The 11,487-nt window shown below is 60.9% G+C and overlaps 3 protein-coding genes across 3 annotated transcripts; 2 read left to right on the plus strand and 1 right to left on the minus strand.

The window, feature by feature from the left end:
• Window positions 1-165: 165 nt before the first annotated feature.
• On the minus strand, window positions 166-3,690 carry TRAVEDRAFT_167552 (uncharacterized protein). The gene is made up of 5 exons (XM_008040319.1): window positions 3,516-3,690; window positions 3,318-3,454; window positions 2,609-3,031; window positions 2,465-2,559; window positions 166-2,400 (listed from the first exon to the last, which is right to left on the minus strand). Exons 1-5 carry the CDS (start codon window positions 3,562-3,564, stop codon window positions 312-314), a joined length of 2,793 nt encoding a protein of 930 aa, XP_008038510.1. The 5' UTR covers window positions 3,565-3,690; the 3' UTR covers window positions 166-311.
• A 299-nt stretch (window positions 3,691-3,989) lies between these two features.
• On the plus strand, window positions 3,990-5,055 carry TRAVEDRAFT_148169 (uncharacterized protein). Its single transcript, XM_008040320.1, has 3 exons — window positions 3,990-4,462; window positions 4,520-4,629; window positions 4,688-5,055. Exon 1 carries the CDS (start codon window positions 4,024-4,026, stop codon window positions 4,435-4,437), a length of 414 nt encoding a protein of 137 aa, XP_008038511.1. The 5' UTR covers window positions 3,990-4,023; the 3' UTR covers window positions 4,438-4,462; window positions 4,520-4,629; window positions 4,688-5,055.
• A 1,124-nt stretch (window positions 5,056-6,179) lies between these two features.
• On the plus strand, window positions 6,180-6,782 carry TRAVEDRAFT_58548 (uncharacterized protein). Its single transcript, XM_008040321.1, has 2 exons — window positions 6,180-6,383; window positions 6,453-6,782. The coding sequence occupies exons 1-2, from the start codon at window positions 6,298-6,300 to the stop codon at window positions 6,688-6,690; spliced, it is 324 nt and encodes a 107-aa protein (XP_008038512.1). The 5' UTR covers window positions 6,180-6,297; the 3' UTR covers window positions 6,691-6,782.
• Window positions 6,783-11,487: the final 4,705 nt, after the last annotated feature.

An 11,487-nucleotide genomic window follows, 5' to 3' on the forward strand; every position in this document is an offset into this window, starting at 1 on the left:
CTCAATCTTCAGACGCACTGAACGCTGGACAAGACACTCGGTAGACTCATATCGCTTGTCTCTCACTTGCCCTCATGTCATCTGTGATGCGAAGCCGCGTACTCTTTATCTTGGACTATACACCCGCCGTCTTGGACCTAGTCAATCGGTGATGCAGAGGTGGGAAGAAGCGTGATATCCAATGTAGTGATAGTATTGTGTGCGATAATGCGAGATGCGACAAGCGACGATGCGACCTAAGAGATTATGAACGATGCAGTAGCATATACATGGGTGGGCCAACCATTCCAGATTCCAGACGTTACGATGGGTCATGACATATCCGCCTCCCCGCCCGCGCCGACTACAGGGGCAACAGTAGCGGGAGGCCCTGTCCGCAGGGTATCTATAGGCACGGGGCGAGACTGTTCCCGCTTAAATACGGACTCGTCATCCTCCGGTGCACCAGCCTCTATCGGGGCTGCGACCGGCTCTGCCTCCGCGGCAGGCTCCTCCTCTTCCTTGGAAAGGGGCGCTTCGAGCCGCTCCGAGAATTTTCGCCGCTTCTCGCCGACTTTCCAAATCACATCCTTGAGCTCCTGAACGACCTCTCCGTTCGGGCCCCAGGGGCTGCCGCGCGACGGCCTCTCGCTGCCGTCCGAAGACGCCAGTGAAGGCACGCCACTCGATCGCCGGGCCTTCGCGAGTCTGATGCGCTCCTCGCGAGAGAGCTTCGACCGCTCGCGCGCGAACGACGCGCCCGCACCCGACTCCGCCTCGAAGACCTGCTCGGCCCCAGGTGGGGGCAGATGCTGCGACGATGTCGCGAGCAGCAGATGGGCGGTCGCGTCGTCCAGCTCGTGTTCTTGCCCGTCGCGTCCGTGCGAGAACTCCAGGCCGAGACCTGCGTCGCCGTCGAGCTGCGCGTTCGGCGAGATGGGACCTTTCTCCGAGGACTCGCTGCCGGAGTCTTGCCGGAGCCCAGGCGTATGTGGGGACACGTCTTCGTCTTCCACGACCTCGGCAATCGCACGCGGACCGGCCAGGATGTCGAGCATGCGCTCGCGGCCGCGTTCGCACTCGCGCAGCGCAAAGCCGAGCTCTTTGCGCAGACGGTCGTACGCCTGGAACGCGGGGTGGTCCTGCACGGAGAGCTCGCCGTCGGAGGACTCCAATGACTGTCGTCGGGACGAGGAGTCGCGCAGTGCGGCGACGCACTCCTCCAGGTGATCTCGGGCGTCGTTGAGCGCGCTGGAAATAGCGTCGACATGCACACCGAAGCGCGACATGTTGCTCGGCATCGGCGCGAAGGACACCATTTCGGCCATCGACCGCAGTCGTTTGTGCCCGCCGCCCATCTGGTTCCGGAGCGGGGATATGCTGCTCTCCCGGTTGAGGGGTCCGCTGGGCGGCGTGGGGTGCTCATCCTTGATACGCCGCTTCTCGGCATCGTCCAGCGCCTCGACGAGCCGCGAGGATGCGTCGGCGAAAGTGCTTGTGAGCAGGGCCATGACGGACCGCACGTTCTCCCAGTAGGTGTCGTCCTCGTCCTCGTTGAAGCGCAGAGCAAGAAGGTGAGAGCACGTATAGCGCTTTGCCGACAGTGCCCCGTGCAATGACCCATGCAGGCCGGAAAGCGAAAGAGGATGGCGTGTCGTGTGCACGGGTGTAAAACGCGACGACGAAGAGAACGTCGGGGAGATGCCGGAGCTATTGCGCGAGTGCGAGGCGCGCACGGGTGAGCGCAGCGGGGGCTCTGTGAAAGTCTGATCCGCTGAAAACGCGTAACTGGGCGGCGGGATGCCAAACGTCTCCAGAGCGGCGCTCCTCCGTTTCCTTTGTAGGTCTAGTGCAGCGGCGCCGAAGTAACCCTTCGCTTCAAGCTCGGGCGTAAGAGGGTCCTCCTCTTCTGTCACGTTCTCCAGCGCGCCCTTGGTGGGACTGGGGGGCTGCGGGCTGACTGGCGCGCTCACACTCGCGATCGTGGGGACGGGTTGGAAGAGCGAAGCGAGATCCGAACGGCGGTTCATCTGCTTGCGTTGGAGCATCTGCGCGGTGGGACTGCCCGAAAGCGCGAGCGCAGCATGCGACCCGCCCCACGTTGCGCGCTTGTTTGTTGGGCTGGTGACGGGGAAGGAGGTCGTGCGATTACGTGATGGGGTGGTGAAAGGTAGCGAGAACGGGCGTATCGTGTTGGACGCGAGCGGCGACCGGGGAGGGTCGAGGAGTGTCAAGGGAGGGCGGACAGGGGACGGAGGCGCGTACATCTCCGAGATTTGCGACAGGGACGTCGGGGAGGTGAGAGCCGAGAGCAGGTGGCGAACATTGTCGCACTGGGTTTGAGTCGTCTGGAGTGATGACTGGAGGGCGAGGCGCAGCGCGGAGGACGGGGCTTGAGAGCTGGTGGGTCCATAGAAAATACTGTGAAGGGTTAGGGTTAGTCAGTGCGCATCACCCAGACGTTGTGGACGCTTGTATGACCCACCTGCGTTCTTCGTTCTCGATGAGCATCATCGCCTCGTTCACGGAGGAGTCCCACACATTTCCAGCAGAGATGAGCTCGTTCACTGAGTCAAGGGTCTACAAGGACTTAGCATATGACGATAAAGCTAAGAGTGTATGCGCTTACCTGCTTGGTGGTATCGCTCTTTTCACTGTCTGTGTTTACAACATACCTGACATAGGCGGCAGCACAAAGTAATAGGATGGCGAAGAAAACGTAGTTTGTCGACAAAGCGAGAGCAGCTAGAGAGGCGAGCACGTATGGCAACTGGAGTCCTAGTGAGTCCGGGGCCAAGGTAGAGTCTGCATTAGGGGGGTATGAACTTTCGGTCTTCGCATCCGCGGGGAAGGATTCGAGTTTATCTCCGCCGCCACCGTCGTCTAACTTCCCAGGTATATCGGGAGAGAAAGTTTGCCGGACAGCACTACTCGGTACGGCGGCGAGGGTTGACGCGAGCAAGGATGATGAGATAACATCGTACTTGAAGCGTTCCGCGAAATTGCCTTCTGTGGAATTACTTGTCGACGATTGCAGCAAGTCATTGACGAACTAGGGGGGAAGTTAGTCTAAGTCGGCTGCAGCTTAAGATATTTCACGAAAAAGGTGTGCACGGCGCGGTCACCGCATGTCAGGGGGAGAACATGTGGCAAATGGCCTGGACCCGCAGCCCTCGGTTATGCGACATTCCTTGCCAGATCGGTGCTATGAACGCCCCGGTAAGCCCGCCCCTATGTCACTGATTCTCCAGGCAAGATGCAGAGAACCGAACTGCGGAGACGTAGCGAGCGCAGCTTCCTCTGCCGGCTATGCGTGCAACTAGAGAAGAGCTGCTCACCTGAACGACCTGTTGCACGAGTCGCGAGAGCTCAAGCTCTACCTGGGGAGAAGATTCGTCCACGTCCAAGAGATCTTGTTCTTCCAATACAAAGTCGGCAGAGGAGCCAGGCATGGGCTCGGCGAGTTCACCGGTTTCTGTACGCAGTAACCGTCAGCTCTTCTAGTAGTGCTGCATATATGTTCGTGAGCTACGTACGTCGGAAGTATTCCCCTAGAGGATGCTCGTCGAAGAGTGGTTGTGCCATAGAGAGAAATAAGTCAATAGGATGATGTTATTGTTGAGGTCGTCAATAAGTTCGTTATGGTGCAGGAGTCGAAAGCAAAGAGCGGCTAGGTGAGACGGATGAGACAAGAAAGCTGCAGAGTGGCACCCAGGGCCGCGGAGAGGTAGAGGGAGGTGAGGAGGAGGTGAGGGTCGAGGAAAGGGCAGGGTCGAGGACACAGTCGAACGGAGGCTTCAAGTGCACGCGCCGTCGCACCAGCAACGTCGGCTGCTCGCTCCGCATCAGACGCACCGTGACTCCGTGTCACAGAACTGTGACCGTCCTGAATCTCGGCCGCGGGCCGCGGTCCTCCCGCTCCCCCGCTGCTTGTCCTCGACGATGACCTCCTCCGAGCCCACCCCGACCACCGCTCCGAGCACACCCCTGCGCATTCACCGAATCGATACCCCGGATGATGAAAACATCGAGCGCGTTCTGGCGATGTCCAACGCCATCTTTGCCGTCACCGACAGCAATGACAAACATGGCTCGCTGCCGTACTGGCGCAACCACCTCCGCCATCCATCTTCTTTCATCATCTCCCTCGCTTCCAGCATACAACCTGATATTCCTATCGCGTTTATTTTTGTCATTCATCGCCAATACGACCCACCTCTCACGAACGGCGCTGTTGACGGTCTCCACATCTGGCTCGCGGGAGTGTCTTCTGAATGGAGAGCGGCGGGCTGTCTGACTACGATGATTCGCGAGCTCGACGACATAGCCACGCTCACTATATGCACCTTCCAGTCGCGGTTCCCGTTGATGTTCAGCTGGTTGAATCGTCGAGGATGGCTACAAGAGCAGAAGTTTCCGGATGGGAAGGTCATGTTTAGCAGGCCGAAGAATACATGACTTCGTCTTTCATCGGGGTATGACTGTATGTGAACCTCTTCCCTCTGCTGTACGTATCGATGACCAAATATCTTTACCCCAGGTGTTCTCTCTGATACCCGGAGACGGTGCGGCTCCGGCCGGCAGCGTAATACACGTTTCGACCACCATTGGCTGGTAGCTCGTCGAACAGGACCCTTACACGGCGCTGAAGTGAGCCAAACTTACAGCTTCTGTCCTCGGATCACCGGCCATTCAAAGTGGCTTTTAGGGAAACGCTGCCGCATTTCCTCCCGGCCGCAGCGACTCTTTGACACTTGCTATTCCGTTCAAAGGGCGATGTGGCACAGGAACACCTCCACGTGCCCGCTGTTCATTCTATCCTCCCGGCCGCAGCTGCCAGCACCTGTCGTCCGCCGGTCATACACGGACATGTAGGCGGGACCTGGCGATCGTGGATCGAACGCTCGTCCACGACGTACATGTCTTGAACGCTATGCGGCACGTTTCGTCCCACCCGCTCTCACGCAGAGAGCGTGCCTTGCGAGCTATTCAATCATTGTTCAAGTGGCTGTATGCGCGACAACAATATCTAGACCTACGACATATGCTGCCTAGGCGATTTAACGGTGTCAATCCCCCTTCTTCGTTAGAGCCGTATGTTTGCCATAGGTGCGCTCAGTATTGTGGCACCACCCTTAGGCTCATCCTTTCCTACAGCGCCAGCTCCACTCTGTCGTGCCGCAATCACATCCGTGCAATCATCGCAGCGACTCACTGAATCAACTCGTTGCTTCTGACGCTGGATGAGCGCGTCTTGTAGTGTCCGACTGCGGTCACCATACTCTACTATGGGAGGATCGTCGACTTTATGGTTTGCATGTGTCCGGTCGAACCACCATCCGTTGATCCTGAACGCTACCTATGTTGCATCGTCCGCTTACGCGCCACCTTTGCAGTCCGATTTGGCACGGAAGCGCGTCTCTTTTTCCAAGTAGGCTTGATACGGCTATTCCTATGTTCTTCATCTCCCATGTGGCTTTGATATCCTCCGCCGCTACGACTCAGACAAGAGGAGCAATTTTCCCAGCGCCCCCTTCTTGCTTACGGCACTCAGCAAAACATGCCCTTGGACTGGCTCCAGTGGGGAACCCGCTCGAGGCGCTTCCCAGAGGACTCCATCTTCGCGCTATTTTCGCCACAAAGGTACGCCTCTTTCCAGCACGTACGGCGTCCGCAACTGCCAGCTCACGATATCGCTCCCAGCGCACCCACAACAGATGAAACGTCCGCCTTGGGAACGTCGCAGCAGGCACCCAGTCGCCGAGGCGCTGGTCTGTCCGACAGGCTTGCAAAACACCACTGTTCTGACGTCGCGTTCCATTCCTCGAGGAAGGCCGATACTGTCAGACGCAAGCTCTGTGGCCGGGCAGGTTTATTGCAGAGTTCACTACGAACACGGATCATGATGTCACGCCCCCGTGCGCTCATCTCCATCGCCCTGGGCGCACCCAAGCTTGCGCTTCTCCATCTCCCGACGCAACCTTGAACCTTACCTCCCCCTTGGGCTCTCCGAGCCTGGGATATCGGAGTGGCAAGCGATTGAATGCAGCGGTCCAGGCGCCCGACAGCCCTCAAAGTTATTAGAATGGAAGAACACCGCAAGGTTTGCCTGCGACGAGCTCCAGGACAGCAGCGGAGCTCATTCGCTGAGTCCAGCTATTCATACAGGCCTCGGGTTCCCGCCAGCCAGCCTCGGGTCGCGGCGACGTCGACGAGAAGGTGGGGTCCGCCCACTGCCGCGCTCGACGCGTTAAAGTTCGCCGCGGGCCCAGCCTATCGACAGGTCATTCAGCCACCAGCGGGGGAAGAGGGGCAGCAATGAATACTGTACGACATCCCGCAACGCTCAGAGCCCGGCAGGGCCCTCGAAGCACGATACTTTGCGCTCCGCACCGGACTTCGCGGTGAGTGCCGGCGCTGCGGGGAGCGTGCCTTCCTGTAGCGGCTATGCGTGGCTGATAAGCCGTCCTCAGGCCTGCCGCAGGTGGCGTATTCGCAAACAGAGGAGCTCCAGGAGTCGAAGGCGTGCCCCGTCGTGTACTGCGTCCGCGACAGGCGAGCCGTCTGGGCCCCCGGCATGGCTTTTGGGGTGCTCGCCGTGGATCAGCAGACCGCCCAGAGTACGCTGCTCACGACATCGCATGGGTCGGAGCGCGCAAAGGCTCCCGTTTGGTGGGCTGGCTTTCCCATGCTTGTTGCCCGACCACGTAAATGCTTGTTTCTTCTCTATTCGTTCCGCCTTTAGGGCCTCGAACGTTTGCCCGGAAGACATTGCGCATTTATGTTTCAAGCAAGATTATAGGGTACGTAGCTGTTTTTCGTCTCATGTCGCGGATAGCTGATTATTGCGCGTCATTCTCCAGCGGCTTTGTACTTCTCTCGGATATGAGCTCGTCGACCGAACCCACTGAACTGGGAAGTGCGCCCAGCGCCATGGCTCGATCCACAAATACACCATCTACGGCCTCGGTACGCATTCATGCAGCAGCACCTTCTCTGCATCTCGTGGGCCGACGCGGCCTCGACCGTAAGAATTCTTCGAGTTCGCCGAACCTGGTCCTCGAGTTCTTCCGTTTTCGATGCGCGTTTTCCTGCCCGCCCTTCTGGGCGTGACGTACACTTTGTACGCGCCTGCCCGCGCCCCGCCCCGATGACACGCGCGCAGCTAGTGCTGCCTCGTGGCTACTCACCCTCCGCCCAATACACGTAAGGCCGCGCCGGCGGGACACTGTACCCGCCTCCTCTCGGCGTCTACCCCAGGCACGCTACTCATGTCACCCCCGTTTAGACCCCTCCGATGAGAGCCTGACCTTGTCGTCTCAAATCGTCGAGCTCTCGCGGGCCTCTCGCGCTCGTACTCCGCCATCCCCGAGGAGCCCTGCGCGCAAAGCCGCTGGTTCCCGGCGGGGTCTCCCACCCTCGATGCCACGGAGCGATAAGACAGGTGCGCTTCGCCACACGATCGCACGAAGCTGCTGATTGACTCTGCGCGATCGGTGGGATGCCCAGATTGGGCACGATCTGTCCGCTTCGGCCCCTCGTGCTAGACTTGCGGCGCATTTGGGGCAGGCGCGCGCCCGCGATCAGGACGCGGGGAAGTGCGAAGCAGCGCGGTGCGCACGTTCGCGCGGCCCCCAGGCAGGTCACGGTGGGCACTGTGGGACGCGCGCGGACGATAGCATCGCTGGCGAGGTGCGTGGATTGGCAGCGGCAAGCAGGCGGGAACCGGGCGGCGCGGGCGCGCGTCGTGTACGTACTCAACGTTGACCCGTGTGCAGGAAGGCGCAGGAGGATGCAGGAGGATGCAGGCCAGCGATCGAGCTATCGTGCCCGGGAAGGAAGATAGGGCCCGAGGAAGGGTGCGTTCCCAGCCGTGCTTCGCGCGTGGCGTGAGCTTGTGGCCCGTGCATACTCAACGCCGGACAAATTCAGCCCGGAACGGTGGTACGCTTGTCGGGGATGGAGGCCTTTCTTCCGTCACCCGAAGTACTACAGGTCAATGCAAACGGCTATATCGAGCAGAAAACCCCGACATCGACAACCGCACCCGTACCGTGAACGTCGAGACTTGCGCCCGTCGGCCGTGGATCAGAACACAGTTCGGTGGCCGAGTGACCTTCGCGGACCCACGTCAAGGCGACCCTGCAAGGCCGCAAGCTCAGCCGCACGTAGATCAATGTCCTTCGCGGGTGCCTCGACCGCTGCACAGACCGTATGGATTCCTATCTCGCCCATGTGTTATAACTTATCCGGCTTCGGGTGTGGCGCGTCATGGGACTCAGGCGCACGCGCACGCGCCTGCGCATGGCAAGCTGTGTGGAGGGCGCGTCTCAGCCTGCCTCATGGGACGCGCGGATCTCTTCTTGCTAAGCCTGCCCGTTTACACACTCCCACGCGCGACCGCGCAACTTTGTTTTCGAGCGCACCCGCCGCCGGGCGCAGCAGGTACGTTTGTGTGCACGCAGGTGCACGCTCGCAGGCCGACTCGGACTCGGGGCGCGATCTGCTCCCCATCAATCGCGCGGCGAGCACCGGCGGAGTGGGCCGTTCGTATGTGTTCACCCATGCATGCACGTCGTCCCTCGCAGTCCCGCACCGGCTCGCGTGTGGGTTTGTGCGCACCTGCGATCGACGGCGGTGCACCTGGCGGGCGGGAAAACGTTCAGCAACATTCAAGGCTCCCGAGCGGGCTGCTGCCACGTTCTACGAACCTCCTGGCGGCACGCATCGAAACAGCGCCTGCGTCGCGCGACGATCCACCCGTCGCGGACCCGAGGCGAGCACGCGCGCATGATACTTGCCCACTTCGTCGTCGCCGACGGGCCCGGGATGCGGGCACAACCAGGGCGGAAGGACGGGGCGCGCGCATCAGCACGTCCGCGTTCTATTCTGCCCTCCAGAACCCCGCCGCGAGCTTCGACGCCCGGGCGGCATCCGGATATGCAGCGTATGTGGTGATGGCGTGCACGTATGAGGTACTGCATCATGTACGCTCCGGCTTCGTGCCCTTCTCCTGCGCTAAGCGAAGGAACAAGACCGCCCCGCATGGACGGCGGAGCCGCGAAGCCGCACGCCGCTGGTCCGCTGGTCCACCGTACGTACGTCATGCGGACACCCGTTTCGGTACCTCTTGCGCGGTGTCGGGGCCCCCAAACTCTGAAGGTAGAATCCGGCCACGTATTCCGCCTCCTGTGCTTCTTGTGCCTCTGCGGGGAGAGGCGCGTGCGCGGAAGCCGGGAGGGTGTGCAGAAAATACTTAGTCCAGGGCGGATCAGGGCGCGCCCGCGTCATTGGGACGTACTGTACTGTATAGCAGCGCACCTTCGGGGTCGTCGCGCATGTGCACGTATGGAGATACCGCAGCGTGGGACCCCGCTTACGGTTTAGTGTGGGCTTGCACTCCCTGAATCATCCCAGGCGTATGGAACTTTGGAAGGTGCCCGGCTCGAAAGAATCCGCGCGGGGGTGCACCTCGGCGAGTAAACTGGTGGACACCGGGAGACGAGCCTCGGCCGCACCGTCGGGCACTGCGGCCGGTGTACATCCGTGTACGTATCGCTGCGCGCAGACTGACAAGTACTGACGGTGAGAGAACAACTGGGGTCGGCGCGTCACGCGTCGAGCCTGGCTGTTCGCAGCTAGGGCGCCGTGCACGTCGCGAGTCACGATCATCCAAAGGCGAAACAATCTGGTTCCAGGTGGACGGGGTGCTATGATCGTTCACACCCGGGCTGTCACGCCTGCGGCATGGGCGGCGGCGTACGGAATGGCGGACACGGTAATAATATGCACTTCGGCGCGAGATGTATCATTCGTATGTTTTGCCAGCTCGGCGCGAAGGATGTGGACTGACAGCATGGTGATGACTAGCGTCAGGTTGATATGTTGCGGTGAAGCGCAGTCGTCGCCCACGACCGCCCACAAAACTGGTATCAGCATCAGCGACGAGTCAGCCAGAAACACACACCCTCATACGCACATGCAGCATTGTCGACTAGTGTATTTGCCATGCTGTGGCTTCGTGGCACCGGCCAGATGGAGCAAGGCTGCCTTGACGCCACAATGCCGCCTCGGTGTGGACGTCAGCCAGCTTTTAGGCTCGCAGTGCCACCGCTGGCACGCATCCCGCGCGTCCCCAGGCGCACGAGTGGCAGGGACCCAGGATCGCATCGCACGCCGTTTGTCGTATGCCGTGTCCCCCGAATTTTCGGCGCGATGGGCCCTGCTACCGTCATGCGCTTCGCATTTGCGGCCCCTTCCTGCGCAATCCCGCGCGCGCCTGTACAAAGCCTATTCAGCCGCGCAAACGCCGCACCGGGCCTCTGGAGACATATCGGGCGCGCGCTCTCGAACCTCGGCACGGGGAACGGAGGAGATTAGGGAGGCCGTCACGGTGCACACAAGACACAAGCTGCATATCGCAGGCCCCTACGCGGGCGATTGCAATTGCAAACGCCATCGCCGGCGCTCCGGTGGGAGGGCGGAATGCGGGCGAGATGCGAGACGTGCCACAGGCCACCGCTGCGAACTGTACCCGGAGGGGGATGTGCGTGCTCAGGTCTGAGGCGGGCTGCTGCAAACACGCCCAGCTCTCACTCAAGCTCCGGCTCGCCCTGCATCAAGTAAACTTTGCATTGAGTACGTGTTGCACGATGATGGGATCCGTGTAGCCGAGGGCGCAGCGCTGGTGGGGTGGTCCTGCGCGCTGGAGCCTAAGTACATACGGCGTGAGGATCAGCAGGACGGATGCGAGCAGGCCGGGCCCGGGGGCGAGGTCGGAGGCGATGGGCTCGGGTTTACGCCGGCCGGGGGACCGTGCAGGGAAGACCAAGATACCTAGGCTGTCTGCCGCCTGGGGGCGGATCAGGGTCCAGAGAGAAGGGACGTGAACTTGGAGGACAGGGGATGAGTGGATGCATTGTACGTCTGCGCGCCTGCGTACGAGTACAGCGTCGCACACGCCAGATGCGAGTGCCATCGGAGGTGACTGCACCCGGTGACTCGCGGCATCGAGCGCGCCCTGTATTGGGATGCAGGCTGCGCAGCTGGGCCCGCCCGACGGACGATAGTGGTCACCTGCCCGAGGAGGGTACTCACCAGCGTCCGGTACGCGCAACGGATTCTTCATTTGCGCCGGCCGCGTCCTCGCCGGACAGCGAAGGGTGCGGGATTGAGTGACAGGCTGGGACGCTCGCGATAACTGGCCGGACGTCGAAAGCTACAGATGTAATAGCAGGATAGTTGCCCGGGCTGCGAGCGCGCGTCGTCGAAGTCCGGGTGTGGCCGCAGACGGACACATAGTGCACTTATGCCGGTTGGAGGAGCGCACAGACTCGTAGCTGTGGATGCAATGAGAGGTCGTGCCATGCTCGGGAGCCAAATTTGCTTGCGTGTGGTATGTTCCTGGTGGGGTCAGCCCGACAGTTGAGCGAGATCATGATGATCGTGGAGGTAAAGAAGGGCGGACGTGTCGGAGAAATGTTCACGCCAGGTCGGGTGGCAAGTCGG

The sequence above is a fragment of the Trametes versicolor genome (genome assembly GCF_000271585.1).
Source record: "Trametes versicolor FP-101664 SS1 unplaced genomic scaffold TRAVEscaffold_6, whole genome shotgun sequence".
NCBI classification, from domain to species: domain Eukaryota; kingdom Fungi; phylum Basidiomycota; class Agaricomycetes; order Polyporales; family Polyporaceae; genus Trametes; species Trametes versicolor.

Bases quoted from the DNA above. Each gene is read 5' to 3' on its own strand.
- TRAVEDRAFT_58548 (XM_008040321.1), top strand. From the start codon at position 6,298: ATGAATACTGTACGACATCCCGCAACGCTCAGAGCCCGGCAGGGCCCT. The intron at 6,384-6,452 runs GTGAGTGCCGGC...AGCCGTCCTCAG, and splicing joins GCTCCGCACCGGACTTCGCG to GCCTGCCGCAGGTGGCGTAT.
- TRAVEDRAFT_148169 (XM_008040320.1), top strand. From the start codon at position 4,024: ATGTCCAACGCCATCTTTGCCGTCACCGACAGCAATGACAAACATGGC.
- TRAVEDRAFT_167552 (XM_008040319.1), bottom strand. From the start codon at position 3,564: ATGGCACAACCACTCTTCGACGAGCATCCTCTAGGGGAATACTTCCGA. The intron at 3,032-3,317 runs GTGAGCAGCTCT...CTTCCCCCCTAG, and splicing joins TCGTGCAACAGGTCGTTCAG to TTCGTCAATGACTTGCTGCA. The intron at 2,560-2,608 runs GTAAGCGCATAC...AAGTCCTTGTAG, and splicing joins AGAGCGATACCACCAAGCAG to ACCCTTGACTCAGTGAACGA.